At 44.2% G+C, this 23,613-nt stretch overlaps 1 protein-coding gene across 3 annotated transcripts in view; it reads right to left on the reverse strand.

Annotated features, from left to right (window-relative positions):
• Positions 1–10,793: 10,793 nt before the first annotated feature.
• MATR3 (matrin 3) overlaps positions 10,794–23,613 on the reverse strand; it is a 260,631-nt gene continuing 247,811 nt past the window's right edge. For all 3 annotated transcript variants that reach the window (XM_033926968.1, XM_033926969.1, XM_033926970.1), the window contains exon 16: positions 10,794–11,597. In XM_033926968.1, the coding sequence (XP_033782859.1) occupies positions 11,538–11,597 (60 nt within the window). In that variant the 3' untranslated portion in view covers positions 10,794–11,537. The remainder of the gene's footprint in view (positions 11,598–23,613) is intronic.

The raw sequence follows: 23,613 nt of genomic DNA on the forward strand, positions 1-23,613 counted from the left end.
AAGAGAACCGTGACTCTGTGTAAGCAGAGATGGGAATATTGGCAGAAGAAGTGGTTCTGTGCTGCTGAGTTGAAGTAGTAGGGAGAACCAAGGTTGTCTGGGCCACCGAGGAGCTATCAGAATCATGGTGGCAGATTCCTGTTTGAGTTTGACAATTATCTTGAGAATACGTGGAAATGGAGGGAATGCATAGAGGAACTTGTTTGTCCAGTCCAGGAGAAAAGCATCTGCGGAGGGAACGCATAGAGGAACTTGTTTGCCCGGTCCAGGAGAAAAGCATCTGCCTCTAGACGAGATGAGCAGAATCTGGAACAGAACTGGGACAGCTTGTTGTTGTGGGGAGATGCAAAAAGGTCTATTGGAGGAGTTCCCCATTGAGAAAAAAAATTTGATGGAGAGTTGGTGAATTGAGCATCCATTCGTGAGGTTGCAGAATGAGGCTTAATTTGTCTGCCAGTGAATTTTTCTACCCTTGAATAGACAGCTTTCAGAAAAATGTGAGGGATTGCCGAATTCCAAATCTTCCAAGCTTCCTGGCAAAGGAGAAGGGATCCTGTTCCCCCTTGCTTATTCACATAGTACATGGCTACTTAATTGTCTGTACGAATGAGAATGACTTGATCTTGAAGATGTTGAAAAGCCTTGAGAGTATTGAAAATCGCTCTGAGTTCCAATAGATTTAAGTGATGGTGATGATCTGTGGTGGACCAGTGCTCCTGAGTACGGAGACCATCTAAGTGAGCTCCCCAAGCGTAGGTTGAGGAGTTTTGTCGTGAAAATATTCTGGTGAGGGGGCATTTGAAACAGCAAACCTCTGGAAAGATTAGAAGAGAGCATTCACCATTGAAGAGATTGCTGAAGAGAAGATGTTACAGTAATGTGCCGGGAGAGCGGATCAAGAACCTGCGACCACTAAGAAGCGAGCTGAGGAATCCTTAGATGAAGTCTGGCAAAAGGAGTCATGTGAACTGTAGAGGCCATGTGACCTAGAAGAACCATCAGGTGTCTAACTGAAAGTGAAGAAAGGAGACATACCTGATGGCAAAGGAGTATGAGAGCATCCTGACGTTGCTGGGGAAGGAATGCTCTGAGCTGCACAGTATCTAGAAGAGCTCCAATAAATTGCAGAGTCTGAGAAGGTTGCAGTTGAGATTTGGGAAAGTTGATTTCAAATCCCAAGTTTTGCAGGAATAGTACAGTCTGTTGCATCACTAAAGTAACCCCTTGAGATATAGTGTCTTTGATGAGCCAATTGCCAGATATGGAAAGACTTGGAATCCATGATTTTGCAAGGCTGCTGCTACCACTACCAGGCACTTAGTGAAAACTCTGGGAGATGATGCAAGGCCAAAAGGTAGGACCTTGTATTGGAAATGCTGATTTCCCATCCGAAATCTGAGAAACTTGGAGAGGCTGGATGAATGGGAATGTGAGTGTAAGCCTCCTTGAGATCCAGAGAGCATAACCAATTGTTTAGATCCAGAAGAGGATAGATTGCATCCTAATTTTTTTTTTGACAAGAAATTTGTTAAGCTGCAACTTTTGGAGAGCAAGAAGCAATAGCAGAGCTGGTTCCTGAGGAAGGGGGTGTTAATCCCTCAAAACGGAGCCCTGTTGGATGGATCTATTATATGTAGGCTACGTAAATTTACTCCGGACTTACTTTGGAGAAGTTAAGTACTATGCTCTTTTTAATCATTTTTTCTGTCCAGCTTCTGATTTTGTTTGGCTTGAACTTTGGCTGCTGTGTACCCTCGGGTGGGGGCAGAGACATCCTGACAAGTTATTTTCTTTTGTAATTATATTATTTAGTTGTTCACTTTTAGCACACTGGTTTGTGCACTAGTAATTACACAAATTGCACATTTGGGGATGTCCTAGGATGTTTCACATGTAATGCTCTGTTGGGTGTATGATTGTGACAGCTGTGCATTAGGGGCGTTGTTTCCCCATTGCAGGCTATGGGACTGAGAACTCCCCATTCACAAAAGAATTTATTAGATGTGCTTGTCAGGGCTGTCTCTCCCCCCCTCACTCGATTTGGTTCAGGGGAGACTTTTACTCTTCTTTTGCTTATTATTTCAGTGCTCCTCTATTGGGTTTAAGTCTTGGGTCCAGATTGTGAATGATATTGTGAAAGATGAAGAAAGTTAAAGACAGGATATATTGCACCAGGCAGGTTTAAGACCTTCGTCACTAGATGCTGCCTAGCAAAAGAAAGAAAAAAGTGGGGTCCATTTGACTTTAAGATCTTTTGATAAGAGTGCCTCCTGGCAGCAAGGACATCCTTAACCTCCTGTATGACTGGGACATGGTCTATTAGAGTCTGCTCAATCTCCAAGCTGTGAGGTAAAAGCTCCAAAAATTGGGATGGAGGAGGTAACAGATTGAGGAATGTGGTGCCCTCAGGGGAACTGGTTCCTCAATCTGAAGGGAGAGCATATGGGAAGATAAATCTCATCTAGACCAGTAACAAGAGATGAATATGAAGTGCCCTCTCTCAATTTTCTTTAAGACTGGATTGGAACTGGTTCCATGAGATTATAACTGCTCTAGAAAACAGCAGTTACTGATTTTTTATTTTTTTTTTGCTTGAGCTAGTTTAAGAGGGACAGCCCTCTGCTGGCAGAGCTTCACTGGCTACTGATGAAAAGCAGAATAGTTTTGTCTGTCTGTTTTCTATACACAGTTGTAATGAACCCATATTGTCCTTTCTTGATGAGAATATCAAGGAATGAAATTTGTTCTTATATGTCATCTTGAATTTTAGGGTACTGACACATGAATTAAGCTATATAAGAAATGACTAACTGTTCCTTACTGTCTTTTTCACAAAATAAATGTCAATGTACCTCTGTATAATTTTTTTTTTAGGTGTTTTCTACATTTATTTAGCTTGGAAATTACATCCTCCTGTTTCATTCAAATTTTTGGACCTGTTTTTTGGTGCCAGCAGCCTTTGTCACTTTCAGGACATTAAAACAGAGCGTCTTGCTTAGTGGACGACACTCACCAACTGTGACGATGTCGCCAATCTGCACATTAGAGAATGACACAGTGGTTGTTACCTGCAGCTAGCCACCGAAATGGTGACAAAAAAAAAGGTCACAGCGAGTATGGGGACAAGACCATTCACCACCCTGTGGAGCGGTGAATGGTCTTGTTTCCGCACGGTGAATGAGCGTGCGGTCCGGCAGCTCCTTCTCTCCCGCCGGCCGGCCGTGCATATCCCTCCCTCCCTTTCTCTTTGTGGAGATTTCTTTAAGGCTATACATTGTATTGCAGCCGGAGTCTTGAAGTCGCGTCAAGTGTGGTTGCTGGAAAAGTCTCTGATGCAATTTCCTGTTTCCAGTTGCATCGGAGAAGACTTTTCCAGCAGCCAACTTCAAGGCTCCGGCTGTAATACAACGGATAGACTTATAGAAATCGCCACAAAGAGAAGATAAGGGAAGAGAATGAGGAAGATGCACAGCTGGCCGGCGGGAGGGAGCTGCTGGACCGCGCAAAGGGGGCTGGGGGTGGGGGGATTAAGAGAAGATGCTGGAAGGGAAATGGGCAAGACAAGAGTGGGCAGAAGACACTGGAAGGGAAATGGGGACGACAAGAGTGGGGAGAAAACAGATGCCAGACTATGGGGGAGTGGAGGGAAGAAGATGGTTGCTAGACCAATTGGGGGGGGGGGTGAAGGGAGAGGCACAGTAACAGAGCAAATGGAAGATGCTGAGAGAAGACAGAGAGTGGATGGAAGGAATTGAATGAGAAGATGAGGAAAGCAGAATCCAGACAAAGGTAGAAAAAAATTATATTTCTTTTTTTTCAATCCAGGAAAGCTCGTCTTGGTTTATAATAGTTAGTTTAGGCAATAAGGACTATAGAAAAGGAGATATCAAAGAGAATTAGTTACCAAAATGTTTAGTGAACAGGATAGTTTTCAAAGACTTACAAAAAAAGGGAAGGGAGTCAGAGCTTCTTAAAAAGAGTGGAAGATTGCTCCAAAGTTGAGGGAACTTGAAGGTCAAAGATTGACCAAAGATCTTGACTCCTTTGATACCTTTGCTAGGACAGGATAGTTTGAATTGTTGGTCACCCCTTACAAAAGAGAATCTATAAAGATTCAAAGATAACGGAACTAGGGGAATGAAAATACCATGAAGAATTTTAAAGATGACATAGGCACATTTGAACTGGACTCTGAAATACACAGGGAGCCAATGAAGACTATGAAGCAATGGTGTTACATGGTCGAACTTATGCTTCCCGAAAATCAATCTAGCAGCAGTATTCTGGACCAATTGTAGTCTGGAAAAGCAGGTTTTTGTAATACTAATATAATTGGTACTTAGGCGTCCAAAGGACATAGACACCACTTTGTAGACAGCCACAATTTCATGGACGCCCATGTTTAAAACTTACACCTAACTCCATAGGTGTGGAATGGGCGTGGTTTGGACAATGACTCAATTTGGGCGTCCTTTGATTCATTTACATAATACTGATCGACCTAGGGCATCCATATGATGCCTATATTGTAGCCAAATGAAAACCAGGTCTACTTTTGAGCTTAGTTTGGGCTTCAAACAGATCTGAGTTCTATGGACGGAACTTAGGCACTCTTTGGACATTCTTAATGCGATCTGCTACATAGATAGCTCTCTGGTATTTATTTTTGCTTTAAGCAGCTCAAAATACATTTAATAAGGCACCACATAAACAGGGAACATCAAAACAGATATTGCATGCAAAACCTTCTATTTTTGTGGACAAACAGCAATGCTATTTGCTAATTAGAGGAAAAGATCCATTAACTGAAGCACAGCACATGAAAAACATAGCTTTAGTTTTCTTGCTAAAAAGCTACCCTTTTACCTGACTAAACAGTGCTCCAACCAACTCATTCTTGAAAGCAAAGAAAGCACATGACAAAAATATATAGATTGCATACCTAACTTCATTTGCAAAAGCAGGAAAAGCAATGTTACTTACCGTAACAGTTGTTATCCAGGGACAGCAGGCAGCTAATCTCACTAATGGGTGACGCGATCCAACGGAGCCCCGATGCGGACGCCTCAAGCATTTTTGCTTGAAGAAACTCGAAGTTTCGAGTCACCCACACTGCGCATGCGCGAGTGCCTTCCTGCCCAGACAAGGGCGAGTCTCCTCAGTTCAGATAGTTAGCAGAGAAGCCAACCAAGGGGAGGTGGGTGGGACGTGAGAATAGCTGCCTGCTGTCCCTGGATAACAACTGTTACGGTAAGTAACATTGCTTTATCCCAGGACAAGCAGGCAGGTATTCTCACTAATGGGTGACCTCCAAGCTAACCTCAATGGGATGGTGGGAGAGTTGGCAACTTAGGAGAATAAATTTTGTAATACTGTTTGGCCAAACTGTCCATCCCGTCTGGAGAAAGTATCCAGACAATAATGAGAAGTGAAGGTGTGAATCAAGGACCAAGTGGCAGCCTTACAAATCTCCTCAATCGGTGTCGATCTGAGGAAGGCTACAGAAGCTGCCATTGCTCTGACCTTATGGGCTGTGACTTTACTGTGGAGGGGTAATCCAGCCTGGGCACAGCAAAGAGATACAAGCTGCCATCCAGTTGGAGATGGTACGCTTAGAGATGGGACATCCCAACTTGTTCGGATCAAAGGAGATGAAAAGTTGAGGAGCAGTTCTGTGTGGCTTAGTGCGTTCCAGGTAGAAAGCCAAAGCATGTTTACAGTTCAGAGTATGAAGAGCTGATTCTCCAGGATGAGAGTAAGGCTTTGGAAAAAACACAGGAAGAACAATGGATTGATTCAGATGAAATTCCGAGACCACTTTGGGGAGGAATTTTGGATGAGTGCGAAGGACCACCTTGTCATGGTGGAACACTGTGAAAGGTGGATCCGCAACCAATGCTTGAAGCTCACTAACTCGACGAGCAGAAGTGAGGCCAATGAGAAACACCACTTTCCAAGTGAGATACTTCAGATGAGCCTTGTTAAGAGGTTCAAATGGAGGTTTCATAAGCTGAGAAAGAACAACATTAAGGTCCCAAACCACTGGAGGCGGTTTGAGGAGAGGGTTGACATGGAAAAGTCCTTTCATGAATCTGGAAACCACCGGATGAGCAGAGAGAGGTTTCCCTTGAAAAGGCTGATGGAAAGCAGCAATTGCACTCAGATGGACTCGTATCGATGTAGACTTGAGGCCAGAATGAGAAAGGTGCAAAAGATAATCCAAAACTGAAGACAAGGAGGAGTATTGTGGCTCATGATGATGAGAAGAACACCAAGCAGAAAATCTAGTCCACTTTTGGTGGTAGCATTGACTAGTAGCAGGCTTCCTTGAAGCTTCCAGGACATCTCTCAGAGGTTGAGAGGAACCAAGTTGTCAGGTGTAGAGACTGCAGGTTGGGATGAAGTAGAGATCCCTGATGCTGTGTAAGCAGCGATGGAAACACTGGTAGAAGGGCTCCCTGCTGCTGAGTTGAAGTAGAAGGAAGTACCAAGGTTGTCTGAGCCACCGTGGAGCAATCAGAATCATGGTGGCATGGTCTGACTTGAATTTGACTAGAGTCTTCTGAATGAGAGGAAATGCATATAGAAAGAGATTCGTCCAGTCCAGAAGAAAAGCATCTGCCTCGAGGCGGTGAGGAGTGGATCCTGGAGCAGAACTGAGGCAGTTTGAAGTTGTGGGGGCTGCAAAAAGGTCGATCTGAGGTGTTCCCCACTGAGAGAAAATGTGATGGAGGGGCGTTGAGTGGAAGGTCCACTCGTGAGGTTGCAGCAGACGACTCAAATTGTCCGCCAAGGCATTGTCCGCCCCCTGAATGTAGACAGGTTTGAGGAAGGTGTTGTGGCGGATCGCCCAATCCCAAACTTTCAGAGCTTCCTGACAGAGGGAGGCCGATCCCGTGCCCCCCCTGCTTGTTGACATAATATATGGCGACTTGGTTGTCCGTGCGAATGAGGACCACCTTTTCTTGAAGCCGGTGCTGGAAAGCGTTGAGAGCATTGAAAATCGCCCTGAGTTCCAGGAGATTGATGTGGTACTGGCGGTCCGTGCTGGTCCAATAACCCTGAGTGCGGAGGCCATCCAGATGAGCCCCCAAGCATAAGTGGACGAGTCGGTCGTGAAGACTTTCTGATGGGGGGGGCGTTTGAAACAGCAAACCTCTGAATAGATTGGAGGATAGCATCCACCAGCGAAGAGACTGTTGCAGAGCAGGAGTGACCTGGATGTGTCGGGACAGAGGGTCGGATATCTGCGTCCACCGATATGCCAGGGTCCACTGGAGAATCCTGAGGTGAAGTCTGGCAAAAGGAGTCACGTGAACTGTAGAGGCCATGTGGCCCAGGAGAACCATCATGTGTCTCGCCGAGATGGACGGGCGAGAGGACACCCAGTGGCAAAGGTGGAGGAGAGCTTCCAGACCTTGGGGGAGGGAGGAACGCTCTGAGTTGGGTTGTATCCAGAACAGCTCCGATGAAAGGAAGAGTCTGGGAAGGTTGTAGATGGGATTTTGGGAAATTTATCTCGAACCCCAGATGTTGCAGTAACCAAACTGTCTTCTGGGTCGCGAGGACAACTCCCTGAGACGTGGGATCCTTGATGAGCCAGTCATCCAGGTAGGGGAACATCTGGAGGACGTGGTTCCTGAGCGCTGCGGCCACCACTACCAGGCACTTGGTGAAGACTCTGGGTGACGAGGCCAGGCCGAAGGGAAGCACTCGGTATTGAAGATGAAGATGTCCCACCCTGAATCTGAGGTATTGACGCGAGGCCGGATGAATGGAAATGTGAGTGTAGGCCTCCTTGAGATCCAGAGAGCATAACCAGTTGTTCTGCTTGAGGAGGAGATACAGGGATGCCAGGGTCAACATGCAAAATTTTTCTTTGACCAGAAACTTGTTGAGGGCCCTGAAATCCAAAATGGGGCGCAGGTCACCCGTCTTCTTCGGAACAAGGAAGTACCAGGAGTAAAAACCCTTGTTCTGTTGGGCCAAAGAAACTGGCTCGACCGCCCCCAGCTGTAATAGGGCCTGAGCTTCCTGAAGAAGAAGGGTGGTCTGGGTCAAGTTGGAAGGATACTCTCTTGGAAGATGTTCCGGAGGAACTTGATGGAATTGAAGAGTATCCCTCCTTGACGATGGCAGAAATTTTTTTTTTTTTTTTTGAAAACAAGAATGAACGATGAAAATCAGCGATTAAGATAAAAATAACCCAAACTGCGGACTTTAGAAGGCACAAGTGAAAAATCTTCACGCAGAGTCGAAGACGGACTTCTCGGCTCCGCGGAAAAGTAAGAACTGAGGAGACGCGCCTTGGTCTGGGCGGGAAGGCACTCGCGCATGCACGGTGCGGGTAACTCGAAACTTCGAGTTTCTTCAAGCAAGACTGCTTGTGAGGCGTCCGCATCGGGGCTCCGTTGGATCACGCGACCCATTAGTGAGAATACCTGCCTGTTTGTCCTGGGATAAAAACCAGATGCAGACCTTAGCATGGCTTCTACTTCATTGCAAATGGAGGTTTGTAGCTGCACAATGGTGACCTCATTGCGAGATCATCAATATGTGCTTGGGGAGCTGGTTGGGATTTGAACTTATGACCTCTGGAAGAGGAGCACAGGGCTTTTACTTATTAAGCTACAGCAGCTTCCAGGCAGGTGTCCCCGACTGCCCTGTGATATGATAGCTTAGAGATAAGCTATCATATCACAGGGCAGTCTGAGACACCTGCCTGGAAGCTGCTATAGCTCAATAAATAAAAGCCCTGTGCTCATCTTCCAGATGTCATGGATTGAAAACCCCAACACATTTTAATTGTGGCATTCTACCTTGCAGGTGCACCTTGAGGTCACCATTGTGCAGCTGCAAACCTCCATTTACAATGAAGTAGAAGCCATATCACCAAGGTCTGTATCTGTTTTTAACCTGTTACAAATGAAGTTATGTATGCAATCTATATATTTTTGTCATGTGCTTTATTTGCTGAATCTACCTGTTCTAAGAATGACCTCATTGGAGCAATCTTTAGTGAGAAAAAAGGGTAGCTATTTAGCAAAAAACATAAAACTGTTTTTTTCATGCGCTGTGCTTGTTAATGGATCTTTCCCTCTAATTAGCAAATAGCATTACTGTTTGCCCAGAAAAATAGAAGGTTTTGCATGCAATATCTTTGTACTGATGTGCCCTGTTTATGTGGTAGCTTATTAAATGTACTTTGAGCTTAATAAAGTAATAATAAAAACCCAAAGAGATATTTAGCAGATCGCATTAAGGACGTCCAAACTGTGCCTAAGTTCTGTCCATAGAATTCAGGTCTATCTGAAGCCTAAACTATGCTCAAAAGTAAACTGCCTTACAATGCCTATAAGACCTAGTTTTACAATTGCTATGCAGCTTGCTAGCTCACTCTGTAGCACACTGGTTAAACCTACTGCCTTCTACCCTAAGGTTGCTGGTTCAAATCCCAGTTACTCTGTCTGATGGAAGATAAATAAAAGCATTAAACAGATCCAACTCTCAGTATTACAATTATAATGAAAAACAGCATAAAATCACCATTCTAATCCTCTATAATAAAATCCTAAGTGCGCATGCACACTTAGGATGGCATGTTTCCTGACAGTATGCTGTGTTCCTCCGTGCCGAATTCCATATTCAAACATGGAGGCAGGAAACATACCGGCAACTCCCGTCTTCAGCCTGCTCTCACTCACCAACTGCTGCGTCAGCGGGAACATGCTACCGAGGTGCAGAGCAGCCTGTGAGGTCCGCTACAGTCGGCTGCGATCCTCAGCAGGGCTGCTTTGAAGAGGAGGGCAGATGAGAATGGACCTGGAAGTCAGATGCTGGACAGGGGTGAGCAGGGAAGTGCTGCTGGACAGGGGAGGAGGTAACAGGAAGGGAGGCCTACTTCTGGACAGGGGGGAGCAAGGAAGAGATGCTGTTAGATGGGTGGGAGGTAAAAGAAAGGGAGAAGGCCTACTGCTAGACATGGGGAGCAGGGAAGAGGTGCTGCTGGACAGGGGGGGAGGTAACAGGAAGGGAGGCCTACTGCTGAACAGGGGGGATCAAGGAAGAGGTGCTGGTAGACAGGGGGGAGGTAACAGGAAGGGAGAAGGCCTAATGCTGTACAGGGGGAGCAAGGAAGAGATGCTGCTGGGTGGGGGGAAATAAAAGAAAGTGAGAAGGCCTACTGATGGACAGGGGGAGCAAGGGAGAGGTGCTGCTAAACAGGTAGGGAGGTAAAAGGAAGAAAGAAGGCCTACTGCTGGACAGGGGAAGCAGGGAAGAGGTGCTGCTGGACAGGGGAGATGTAAACCGAAGGGAGAAGGGCTGCTGCTGGACAGAGGGAGCAGGGAATGGGTGCTGTTGGACAGAGGAGATGTAAAACGAAGGGAGAAGGGCTACTGCTGAACAAGGGGAGTAGGCAAGGGGTGATGTTGGACAGCCGAGGAAAGAGAGAGACAGAAAGAAAGACAGACACACACATCTATTCTAGCACCCGTTAATGTAACGGGCTTAAAGACTAGTGACTTAATAATAAAATATTATAACATTAAGGACAATGTTGGATGTCTAAATCTCACCTAAAACCTGATTCTCTAAAGGACACCTAAAAAGTTAGACGCCTAAACAGTGCTGAACTCCGCTGAGCACAATTCTACAAAGGACGCCTAACTTAGGCTTCTAAACGCCGCCTAACTTTAGACGCGGTTTACAGAATCAGGGCTTTGGTGACTGCTTTAGATGGCACAATAAGCAATTTTGTAATTTAACTTGGTAGAAATAAAAAGCTACAAAAATATATTTAATCACTTTTATTAAGTCACCTTTACATTTACAGGCTTTCAAAAAAGAAAAGCAAGCTTAAGCAGCATCTAAAAAACATCTGCTAAGATTAAACTGAAGGAATGTGTCACATCAATAATACAATAAGGTATGGGTTGCTTTTTGTTCTGTTAAGAAACGGAACTTTAAAGAATGTTTGAACACTGAACACCATTATTCCATTCACTCTGAATGTTTATTGAAGTTCATTCACGTATCTGCTTACCATTCATGCCAGATGCAAAATAGCTCTGAAATGTCTATAGTTTGTAATTCTCAAGGTACAATGTTAGCCCATGCCTTGGGATAACTTGCAGAAAAGGGAAACGTGAACATTTAACAGAAAAAAAGGATAACAGACTCCCCATTAATTATCACTAGTATTTTCATGCAATCTTCCTCCTGTACAGGGAACTTCATTATAGTGTCATGCTGCAAAGCTAAACTGATTCTACTTGAGGAAAACTGCAAGAAAATATCTAGTTTTTCTTAGCTGCAATATCAGGCTGTTTTTACTTGCTTTACTGGTAAAATGAACTTTGTGGTGTCATTAAGAATGTTTAGTACAAGAACAAAACTACACAAGCACTGTGCATTTCACTAGAACAGAAGACAAAGTCTGTCAGCTATCACCTACACAACTATATTTAAAAAAAAAAAAAAAAAAAAGTTAAAAATGCCCCCCTCCCCAAATGTAATTTCTTCAGGCTTTGCTGCCCTTAAGCTTCTTTTGCTTCTTCTTTTGGCTGCAGCTCTTCTGTCTTTTTATTCATAGCTTTCTGTGAAGACAAAGACAGAAAGCATTCATCTCAGTTATAAGCAAATCACTCTCTCAATGAAGGCAACTCTGAATAGCATAGTTTGATATGTGATTTCATTTTGTTCTAAAAACATTTAAAAAAACTATATTGACGTTCAGTGCCATCACAGCTTACTAACTGAAGCCCCGTCAGCAAGCCCCCCCCCCCCCCAAAAAAAAAAAAAAAACCCCACACAGTTTCTACATCTTGGGATCTCCCATATGGGGCAGAACCACCTTTATTTCAAAATTATGCCAACTTCATTTTGAAACTGGGAACCAAAGGAATGGAGAAATTAGGTTCTTACCTGCTAATTTTCTTTCTGTTAGCCTGTAAACCGGTATAGTTGTTACAGATGGGTTATATCTCATCATGACCAGCAGGTGGAGACCGGCAAAACTTTGGAATAGTACATAATAGGCGACTCAACCTAATTCCATCAGTGTTTCAAATAGCCAAGCAGAACTAAGAACTATAAACAGAAAACAAGACTCCAAATAGGATTAACAACTAATATACATGAACGCTGTTGGAATATGTCCGCACAACTTGCTAGCTAAACCACAGCCGCTGTTCTTTCATCTCTCCAGCGCTAGAAAAATACTTGAACACGCAGAAAAATTCAAAAACTGCACGCAAGCAAAACCTGCAATCACTGCATAAAGACAGATAGGGGTGGGGAACTATACCGGTCTACAGGCTAACAGAAAGAAAATTAGCAGGTAGGAACCTAATTTGTCCTTCTGTAGCACCTGATAGACCGGTATAGTTCTTACAGATGGGCATCCCACTTATGAGGACCTGCTAAAAGGACAAAGATGATCAGATTTCCTGATCTCCTGGGTCCCCTGCACATAAGAGCGAAGGACCCGACCAACATCCAACTTGCACAACTGCTTCTGCTCTGAAGCTCCTTCCCTCCCACCCAATACCGGGAAGATCACTGCCTGATTGACATGAAAAGGAGAATCTACCTTGGGAGAAAGGAAAGAATTGGCCGCAACACGACCCGCTCTTTAGAAAACTCCAGGAAGGGAGACCTACAAGAGAAAGCCTGAGCTCAGAAACACGTTTAGCATAAGTAATTGCCACCAAGAAGACCGCTTTAAGGGTAAGGTCCTTCAATAAGCAGGCACCCAAAGGCTCAAAAGGTGGGCGCACCAGCATGGACAAGACCAGATTAATATCCCAAGAGGGAACAGACGGTTGAAAAGGAGGCTTGAGCAATTTGGCCGTCTGCAAGAAGCAAACATAAGGAATGGCAGTCAGATGCTGACCTTGCAACAACCCACGAAAGACTGACAAGGATGCAAGCTGAACCTGGAGAGAAGACCAAGCCAGGCCCCTGTCCAGGCCATCCTGCAAGAACTCTAAGATGTTAGGCAGGGAAGCGTGAAAAGAGATCACTGAAAGCGCAGCACACCACTCCTCAAATATACGCAAAACCCAAACATGAGCCCGAGAAGTGGAAAGTCTCCGGGACCCCAACAGGTGAACATAAGAACAGCCTTACTGGATCAGACCAATGGTCCATCAAGCCCAGTAGCCTGTTCTCACGGTGGCTAATCCAGGTTACTAGTACCTGGCCAAAACCCAATGAGCAACAATATTCTATGCAACCGATACAGGGCAAGCAGTGGCTTCCCCCATGTCTGTCTCAATAATAGACTATGGACTTTTCTTCCAGGAATTTGTCCAAACCCTTCTTAAAAACAGCTACGACATCCGCTCTTACTATATCCTCTGGCAATGCGTTCCAGAGCTTAACTATTCTCTGAGTGAAAAAAAAATTTCCTCCTATTGGTTTTAAATGTATTTCCCTGTAGCTTCATCGAGTGTCCCCTAGTCTTTGTAATTTTTGATGGAGTGAAATATCGATCCACTTGTACCCATTCTACTCTACTCAGGATTTGTAGACTTCAATCATATCTCCACTCAGCCATCTCTTTTCCAAGCTAAAGAGCCCTAACCTTTTAGTCTTTCCTCATACGAGAGGAATTCCATCCCCTTTACCATCTGGGTCGCTCTTCTTTGAACATTTTCTAGCGCCACTATATCTTTCTTGAGATAAGGAGACACGAACTTAACGCAATACTCCAGATGAGGTCGCACCATGGCACGCTACAGGGGCATTATAACATTTTTAGTCTTATTAACCATTCCTTTTAAAATAATTCCTAGCATCTTGTTTGCTTTGGCCGCCGCCGCACATTGGGCAGAAGATTTCATCGTATTGTCTACAATGATACCCAGATCCTTTTATTGGGTGCTAATCCCCAAGATGGACCACAGCATCCGGTAACTGTGATTCAGGTTATTCTTCCCAATGTGCATCACTTTGCATTTGTCCACATTAAATTTCATCTGCCATTTGGACGCCCAGTCTTCCAATTTCATAAGGTCCGAGATACATACAACTGTTGAATAGACTTGGAAACAGCCAAAGTTATCAGAACCTAACGGATGTAGCGGTATATAAGAAATAAATTACATTACATACATTACATTACATTCCCTAACTTCTCTATTGTTTACCCTTCATGTCTTCTTTACTTTTAAAATTGTAGTTCTTCCCACTTTCCTATTGTCACACGTTAGTGATGTATTGTTTAGTCAGTACTTATTTGTTCATTGTTTCCCCCTTTTTAATACAAATTGTAAAACGCTTTGAAATCTTGATTTGCATTTTATCAAAATTTTAATAAACTTGAAACAATCCGCATGCGTTTTAACAACTTTGAACAGGTTAGTGTCATCGGCAAATTTAATCACCTCAATCGTCGTTCCAATTTCCAGATCATTTATAAATAAGTTAAATAGCACCGGTCCCAGTACAGACCCATGCAGCACTCCACTGTTTACTCTCCTCCATTGAGAAAAAGAACCATTTAACCATACCTTCTGTTTTCTTTCCGATAACAAATTCCTAATCCACAACTGAACTTTGCCACCTATCCCATGACACTTTAATTTTCTCGGGAGCCTCTCGTGAGGAACTGTATCAAAAGTTTTTTGAAAATATAGGTACATTATATTAACTGGCTTACCTTTATGCACATGTTTATTCACACCTTCAAAAAAAGTCAAGCAAATTGGTGAGGCAAGATCTCCCTCGGCTGAACCCATGCTGACTCCGTCTCATTAAATCATGTTTGTCTACGTGTTCCACAATTTTAATTTTTATAGTTGTTTCCACCATTTTGCCCGGCACTGAAGTGAGGCTTACCGGTCTGTAATTTCCCAGATCTGCCCTGGAGCCCTTTCTAAAAATCGGCGTAACATTGGTCATCCTCCAATCTTCAGGTACTACAGACATTTTAGCGACAGGTTTACAGATCACTAATAGCAGGTCAGCAATTTCATGTTTGAGTTATTTTAATACCCTAGGATGTATACCATCTGGTCCTGGAGATTTATCACATTTTAATTTGTCGATTTGGCTTAGTACATTTTCCAGATTCACTGAGATTTCTTTCAGTTCCTCTGCATCATCACCCTTAAAAACCATTTCCAGTTCAGGTAGATCTTACATCTTCTTCCATAAAGACGGAAGCAAAGAATTCATTCAGTCTTTACGCTATGGCCTTATCATCCCTGAGCACCCCTTTTGCTCCTTGATCATCCAACGGTCCCACAGATTCCCTCACAGGTTTTCTGCTTCTGATGTACCTAAAAGAATTGCTATGATATATGTGGAATACATCTGGTCTGGGCTTCCACGATGGTATTTTTAAACATCCACGCCTGGTTTACAGTCCTAACCTTTGCAACTGATCCTTTTAACTTCTTTTTAACCATTTTCCTCATTTTATCATAGTTGCCCTTTCGAAAATTAAACACCTCTACAGTGGAGATTATTTTATCTGAATACCCCTTCTTACCTAGGCATTCCCTTTCAAAAGCCAACCCATTAAGACAAAAGGGACATGGATCGAACATTGAAATGGGATCCTAAGTCAGAAGGTCGAGAGAGAGGCAGAGGCAGAGGGTCCGCCACGAGATGCCTCATCAGGTCTGCATACCACAGCTGCCCGGGCCAATTCGGGGTCATCAGAACCACAAGGCCCAGATGACGAGCAATGCGGAGAACTCTGCCCACTAATGGCCAAGGAGGAAACATGTACAACAGACCCTCCATTGGCCATGGTTGAACCAGAGCATCTAGACCTTCGGCCTGACTGTCTGCAAAATTTCTGAAATCTGCAACTGATATTCTCTTGGAAAGTAATTACATTTGCAAAGTGTGTTTCGAAGCGTGTTTCTGGGTCTCCTGAAGCAGAACACGAAACGGGGCCGCGTTGAGACCCCTAAGACTGTTTTTCACGAGATAAGTGCATTAGCAATCCAGCAATCATTTTGGCATTTGAATTTTGCAAAAGCTTTGCTATCTCTGCAAGCCTAAAATTTCTTTGCAAGTAACATACATGCTTTACCAGTGATCAAAGAGTGAATTTTTATAAAGTTTATGCAGTGACTGGATGGTAAACTCTTTTTCCCAAGAGGAGGTTTTCACCCCCTCTTCAGAGTTTCGTTTCTCTGAGCATACAACTGAAGCATTCTTCACTTTCTCCTCACTGGTATTTGTTACCATTATAGTCAGTCTCCCACCATACATCATAGCCATTTTACTGACTAGTGTGTACATAAGTCCCTGTGTTTGGTCTTAACCTAAAAGCATGGACCTAGCAGAATCCTGCCCCTGTCTCTCCAAAACAGGGGGAAGGTCACCTAAGGCTGCAGACAAAATGGAGGAGCTTCCCACCAAAATCGGTGCAAACCCCACCGAAAAAAACTCCCAAGGCTTGTAGCAGCCGAGAGGCCTGAACTGCCCCAACCACTAAAGTAGGCAAGCCGGCAGCAGCTGTAAGGGAGTCCCCAGCTGCATCGGTGTTAAGGGAAACATTATTTCTCTGACCACTGGAGGCATCCCTTTGTGGGTGGGAGAGGGAAACCCAGACTTCCCCACTGTCTGTTGTCGGCATGCGAGGCACTCATGAAGGGGATCCCTGGTTGCCAGCACCTGAAGCCAACAAAGATTTCCCTTCGTGGCAGCTGGCACACCGCAAGCACAGGCTGGCCGCATTGACCTTGCTTTAAAAGTGCTCATTGCACAATACGTGAATTAGCTAAAAGAAAGGTGCCCGTTAACAATAAAAACAACAAGTACAGTGAATGGAAGGCTCTCTTCAGACTGGTATTGCCTCAGGATTTTTTTTTTCTTTTTCAGGACAGACTCCACTGGCTCTCTAAGCCATATGCCTTGCCGGTATCATAAGAACATAATAACATAAGCAGTGCCTCCGCCGGGTCAGACCATAGGTCCATCCTGCCAGGCAGTCCGCTCCCGCGGCGGCCCAAACAGGTCACGACCTGTCTGAATCACCAGAAGGGGCTCCCTTGCCACCTTGGTTTCTCATTGAAGTCCTATCTTCCCATCGAAGTCCTAACCCTCCGGTCTTGCACATGCACGACCTGTTGGGTTTCTATACTTATTGCCTGGTTAGCTTTCTATACTTATGTTACATCCCAGCTCCTCCCTCAGTATCCCATGATCCCTTTATCCCTCAGGAATCCGTCCAATCCCTGTTTGAATCCCTGTACCGTACTCTGCCTGATCACTTCCTCCGGTAGCGCATTCCAAGTGTCCACGACCCTTTGGGTGAAAAAAAACTTCCTTGTATTTGTTTTGAACCTATCTCCCTTCAGTTTCTCCGAATGCCCCCTCGTACTTGTTGTCTCCTTCAGTCTGAAGATTCTGTCCCTATCCACCCTCTCTATGCCCCTCATGATCTTGAAGGTCTCTATCATATCTCCCGAGCCTCCTTTTTTCCAGAGAGAAGAGCCCCAGCCTATCCAACCCTCTCGGCGTATGGGCAGTGTTCCAGCCCTTTTACCAGTTTCGTTGCTCTCCTTTGGACTCTCTCAAGTACCGCCATGTCCTTCTTGAGGTGCGGCGACCAATACTGAACGCAGTATTCCAGATGTGGACGCACCATCGCTCGATACAATGGCATGATGACTTCCCGCGTCCTGGTTGTTATGCCCCTCTTTATGATGCCCAGCATCCTGTTGGCTTTTTTCGAGGCTGCTGCGCACTGTGCAGATGGCTTCAGTGATGCATCCACCAGCACACCCAAGTCTCTCTCAAGTCTGCTGTCTCCCAACGGTGGCGAGGCTTACAGCTGAGGCACCTCTGTAAAAATTTTGAGGTGGTGGAGGAAATGGAGGGACTCGACTCGTCAAGTGCAACACCCTCAAGGTTATACGGACCCCTGAAAGGGTCCCCCAAGCTCAATCCGGCACCAGACAGGAACAAGAAGGCCATTATACAACTTCTAACAGCCCTACACTAACCCAGGGAAGACTGCAACAGCTTACCACACACCTGCTGGAAACTGAGAACAGACTATTTGTATAGGGGGACTGCACAGCCACTTGTACTACAGCCAAAAGTTTGTTTCAGTCTCTATCTGCTGGTCATGGTGAGCTATTACCCATCAGTGAACTGTGCTGGTCTGGATTTACCTTTGCTGCATAGACTTGTGGGGCCCAACACATGGAAATCTCTTAATTCGAGGGTCCAGGCTGCCTAAGAGAAATCAACCATCCTCTTCCTCAATCACTGTTCTGACTGTGGTTCAGATTCTGGGAATGTGTTCCTTGGCAAGACTTCAACCAGAAAACAAAGGGCCATAGTACAAGGCTTTGGGAGTCTGGTCTACAAAGCTAAGGGTAGGGAGGGGGACGACGACTGCTGTATCAGTCCACCTACTGGAAACAAATACTGGAATATTCCTAGCTGCACCAATTTTGAATCATACCAATAGGAATATCTTGGAGCATCAGTGATTGAGGTGAAGCACCACACTTCATCTTATCACTCTACACTGAAGAAAGAATAAGACTGCTGATGCTCTTTCACCTCTCACTAGACCTTAAAGCCCAGAATTGTGCACTTCTCAGCATGTGCACTAATTAGCCTCATTACTACTACTGTTTTAAATATACTGCTTACTAGTGCAAAGTGGCGGCACATTGGACTCCGCTCCCCCCCCAGCTGGTACATGTTACTTAAAAACTTTCCCTTTGGGGCGCACAAGCACTCAAATCTGCTGAAGCCCACCTGCTGAGCACTTTAGCTGCTGCATTTTAGTTGTTTAAGTTTTGCCTGTAATTGTTCCGTATTTGTACTGTTCTTATTTTGTTAAACTTTTGTTTTTTTTCAGTTTTCTGATGCTGTGTTCTTTGATCTGCCGCTGTAAAGCAGCAGCACGTTGGATTCCATCCCCAAGGTGGTACATGTTATTAAAAAACTTTCCCTTTGGGGGGCGTGGCTTTGGAGCGTACAAAGATGGCTGGGTGAGTAGCTCTGTGGAGTCAAGCTAATTATTGGGTTACAAGCTGGGGAAAAATATTGAAAGTCACTTTGGAGGTGCTGTACGATATTAAAAAATGGCTTCGGGTAAACAAAATAAATCTTCTTTAGCGGGTACTGGTTCAGGAAGTGTTAAACGGTCGAAATTAGAGTCGACATCCCCGTTGTCAGTTCCGTTACCTTCAGAAGAAATCGAGAACAAGGATCTTATGAAGGAAATACAGAAAATAAAAGAAATTGTTTTAGAAAGCGCAAAAAATATAAAAGAGGTTAAAGAAGAAGTGGAGTGTTTGGCAAGGAGATTGCAAGTAGTTGATATGAAGGTGGAACATCTAGAGAAGCGAGTAGAAAAATATGAGGCATAAGTAGTGCAGCATAAAGAAGATCGTAAAGAAATTGAGTTATTAAAAAAAGAATTGGAAGATTTATCTAATCGTGAGGAGGAGCAATTTAATAATAATAATAACTTTATTCTTGTATACCGCATTACCATGGAAGTTCTATGCGGTTAACAGATGAAGAGACTGTACATTTACAGCGAAGTTACAATTTCGTTAATGTTACATTTACAATTTTAGACGATACATATTCGGTCAAGTTACCTTTACATTCTAGACAATAAATATACGGTGAAGTTATTTTGGCAGAGGTTGTATGTTCGGAGTAACATTTGCTATAAGCTCGATACAGCGGCGTTATAGATGGCGGTGTTACATGAGGCGGTAAGGGTCTAGGGGGGAGAGGTCAGAAGAGGAGGGAGGATAAATCAGAGGAATTTGTCAAAAAGGTAGGTTTTAGTTAACTAATGTTTGATAGTGGGGGGAATTGGAGATGAGAGTAGAGAGGCATTTGTTCCATTTGCCCGCTTGGAATGCTAGTGATCGGTCAAGGAATTTTTTGTAGAGGCAGCCCTTCAGGGAGGGGAAGGAGAACAGATAGGTATTTTGAGTACGAGAGGGGCCAGTAATTTCAAGGTGCTCAGATAGGTAGATTGGTGAAGAGCCTGCTAAGGTTTTGAAGCAGAGGCAAGCGAATTTAAAGGTGATTCTTGCCTCCACCGGCAGCCATGGAGTTTGGCGTATTGGGGCTAACGTGGGTCGTATTTTTTGAGGTCGAAGATAAGGCGGGACGGCGGCATTTTGTACTATTCTTAGATGTTTGATGGTGTTTTTATAGGCTCCTAGGTATATGATTTTACAGTAGTCCAGTATGCTTAAGATTAATGATTGGATCAGTAAACGGAAGGAGAGGTGGTCAAAGTGGCGTTTGATGGTGCGAAGTTTCCAGAGGGTGCAAAAGCATTTTTTGACCTGGGCACTGGTATGGTCTTCGAAGGTTAAGCATCTATCTAGGATGACTCCGAGTATTTTTATGGAGGGGTTGATAGGATAATCAAGGCCGTTCAGTTTCATGGAGGTGTTTGTTATTTTATGGGTAGGGCTAGCCAGGAAGATTTGGTTTTTTCAGTGTTCAATTTTAATTTAAATTGAGAGGTACATAGTTCTAACTTGGTGAGTATGGAGGATGTGAGTTGTTCCGTTTGTTGGGTGAGTGAAGTTAGGATGATGATGATGGTGATGTCATCGGCGTAAATGAATGATTTAAGGTTTAAGTCAGCTAGTGTCCGTGCAAGAGGTGCCAAGTAGATGTTAAAGAGGGAGGGGGATAGTGGGGAGCCTTGTGGGACTCCGCAGGAATTACGCCATTGATGGGAGAAGGTTCCATTGCTGTGGACCTGATAGGTACGGTTAGTTAGGAAGCATGAGAACCAGTGTAGCACTTGGCCGGAAATGCCGATGGAGTCCAGGCAGCGGAGCATGATATCGTGGTCGACCAGATCGAAAGCGCTGCTTAGGTCGAAGTGGAGTACTAGGGCGCTTTTGCCCAGTGAGAATAATTGGAGGAGGCAATTGGTTAAGGCGGCTAAGACCGTTTCCGTGCTGTGGTTTGAGCAGAAGCCGGATTGGGAATCGTGAAGGATGTTGAACTTTTCTAGGTAGTTCATGAGGTCATGGTTAATGAGGCCTTCCATGAGTTTTTGGAAGAGTGGTATGTTGGCGATGGGTCTATAGTTGGTGGCGGAGGAGATGGGTTCTTTGTTGTTTTTGAGGCGGGGGGGATACGAGAATGTGGCCAAGTTCATTCGGGAAGAGACCAGTGGACAGGCATAGTGAGACCCAATTGAAGAGTTCGGCTTTGAATTGGGGGGGGGGGGGCGGATTTAATAATGGTGGGTGGGCAGTTGTCTAATAGGCAGTTGGAGTTGGCGTATTTTGAGAAGAGTTTGAGGAAAAGGTTCCAGTCTGGGCTTTCGCATGAGCTCCAAGTCATGTAGGCCCTTGAACCTGTTGTGTCTACTGCTGGAAGGTTGAATATTGTCTCAGCGTTGGGAGTAGTAAGTGACGATTTTAAGGTTTGGATTTTGTTGGCAAAGTGGTCAGCTAGGATTATTGCAGGGGGCGGGAGGTCTGAGCTAGAGCGTTTGTGAGAATCGGTGTCTAGAAGGGAGTTGACTAATCTAAAAAGTGCTTTGCTGTTTAGAGAGGGGGTGTTGATGAGTTGGGAGTAATATTTACTGCGTTTTTCAACTATCAGTTTTTTGTATTCGCTAACTTTATTTCGCCAGTTTAGTCTGTCGTTGTCGTTCCCTGATTTGCGCCATGTTCGTTCTAGTTTCCTTACTTCACGTTTTATGGCTAAGAGATCTGCATCAAACCATTTGTTTGAGGGCCGAGGGGTTTTTTTGCGGAGTCTTGGGGGGGCGATGGTATTAAGGACTTGGTCACTGAAGTGTTTCCAGTCAAGGTGGAAGTTGGGGTTGGGGTCAGGGTTGGAAATGAGGGTGTAGTGGGACCAGAAATCTACGGGATTAATTTTTTCTCTTGTCCAGGTCATCTTCTGTGTTTGGTTAGGTGTGTATTTCCTGTACGGTTGTTTTTTTAACCAGGATAGTTCAAAATGACATAGGAGATGGTCGGACCAAGGGGTGTTAGACCAATTTTGTTTTGTGAGACTTATGTTTGGAGTAGTGGGGGAGTTGGAAAGGAAGGTGACCATGTCAAGCTGGTGTCCTTTGTTGTGTGTTATGGTAGGAGGGGGCTTGGCGAAGCCTAGTGATGTGAGGAAGGAGTATAGGTCTGCAACATTGGGGTTTTCTTCTTGCTCAAGATGAAGGTTAATGTCTCCTGCTAAGAGGTTGTGGGTGCCAGCTGCTGAGTTTGTGAGAAGGAATTCAAAGTAATCTTCTTTTGCAAGGTTCCATTTATTCAGGGGGGGATGTAGAATAGCGTGACGTTGAGGTTATCGATGAGGTCGGTTTTAGAGATTTTGCAGGTGAGGATTTCTAGATCATTGGTTGATTTGGAATCTAGGATTTGGAAGTGAAAGTGGTCGCGTAGTATAATGGCCAGGCCTCCTCCCCTTTTGGAGTTTCTTGAGAGGGGGATGATTTTGTAGTGTGGTGGGAGAATGTCTGCTATGATGGCATCCTAGTCGGAGATGAGCCATGTTTCTGTTAGAAGTACAAAGTCTAGATGGGTTTCTTCTAGCCAATCTTTAAAGAGTTGGGCTTTGTTTCTAACCAAGTGAATGTTCAGGTAGGCGCCAGGAAGAATGGATTGTTCTAGGGGGGCTAGGGTTCCGTGCGTTGTAAATGAAAGGGAAGGGAAAGATAGTAAATGGAAGGAAAAAAAAATGCGACTTTCATTTTATTAAGACGTTTTGGCTAAATATGAGAATGTTTATGGATATAGCTTGAGGGGAGTTTATCTTTTACTTGGTCTAGAATGTGCGTTTCAAAGTTTGCATTTATTTTATGGGATGGGTGGGAGGGGGTAGGGATGGAGGGTAATGGGAGGGGTTTAAGGGAGGGGGTGGGGAATAGTTTTGGTTTTTGGATTAGGGAAAAGGATTATATAATATTGATTTAGTGAATTTTTTGGATATTGTAATGGTTTATTATAATGACTTTTAAAATTCTTTCATTAAACGTCAATGGCCTCAACCATCCGATTAAAAGGAAAAAGACATTGTTATACCTTAAACAGCAGAATGCGGATGTTTGCTTTATACAGATTACGCTAGCGACGTGATGGTGGCAGTAAAACAATTACTAAATACAACGAACGGGTGAGGGAGTCTTGATAAAGCCCTGAGTTGTAAGGGCGAAACATGTTGGCGGATATTTCTACCACCCCCCCGAATAACGTTTAACCTAAAGCTAAGTACTTCAGTATTTATATTCATATTTAATAATATCTTAAAAAGTTAATAAGAAATATGGGCCCAATGACGAATGGGAGCATAAAGCCCCACACTATGAAATGATTTGAGTGTGTGGTGGCCCTCTGAGGACCCAAAGAGGTATTATAAAAGCAATTTTTGAAAGAAGCACTGTAAGCAGTGGGATTATGACCTATTGTGTTTGAGAGAATATTTGCGATTACCCTTCTTTCACATCTATTATCAACGTACCTAGTGATTCATTTGCTTTATACAGGAGACACTTATCTGGGGAAGAATCTAAAAAACTGGTGGGTAATTGAGTGAAGCATTGTTTTTTTGCACCTGCAATAAAGAAAAAAGCTGGAGTTGCTATACTAATTAATAAAAAATGTTCTG

The sequence above is a fragment of the Geotrypetes seraphini genome, chromosome 18 (genome assembly GCF_902459505.1).
Source record: "Geotrypetes seraphini chromosome 18, aGeoSer1.1, whole genome shotgun sequence".
Lineage (NCBI taxonomy): Eukaryota > Metazoa > Chordata > Amphibia > Gymnophiona > Dermophiidae > Geotrypetes > Geotrypetes seraphini.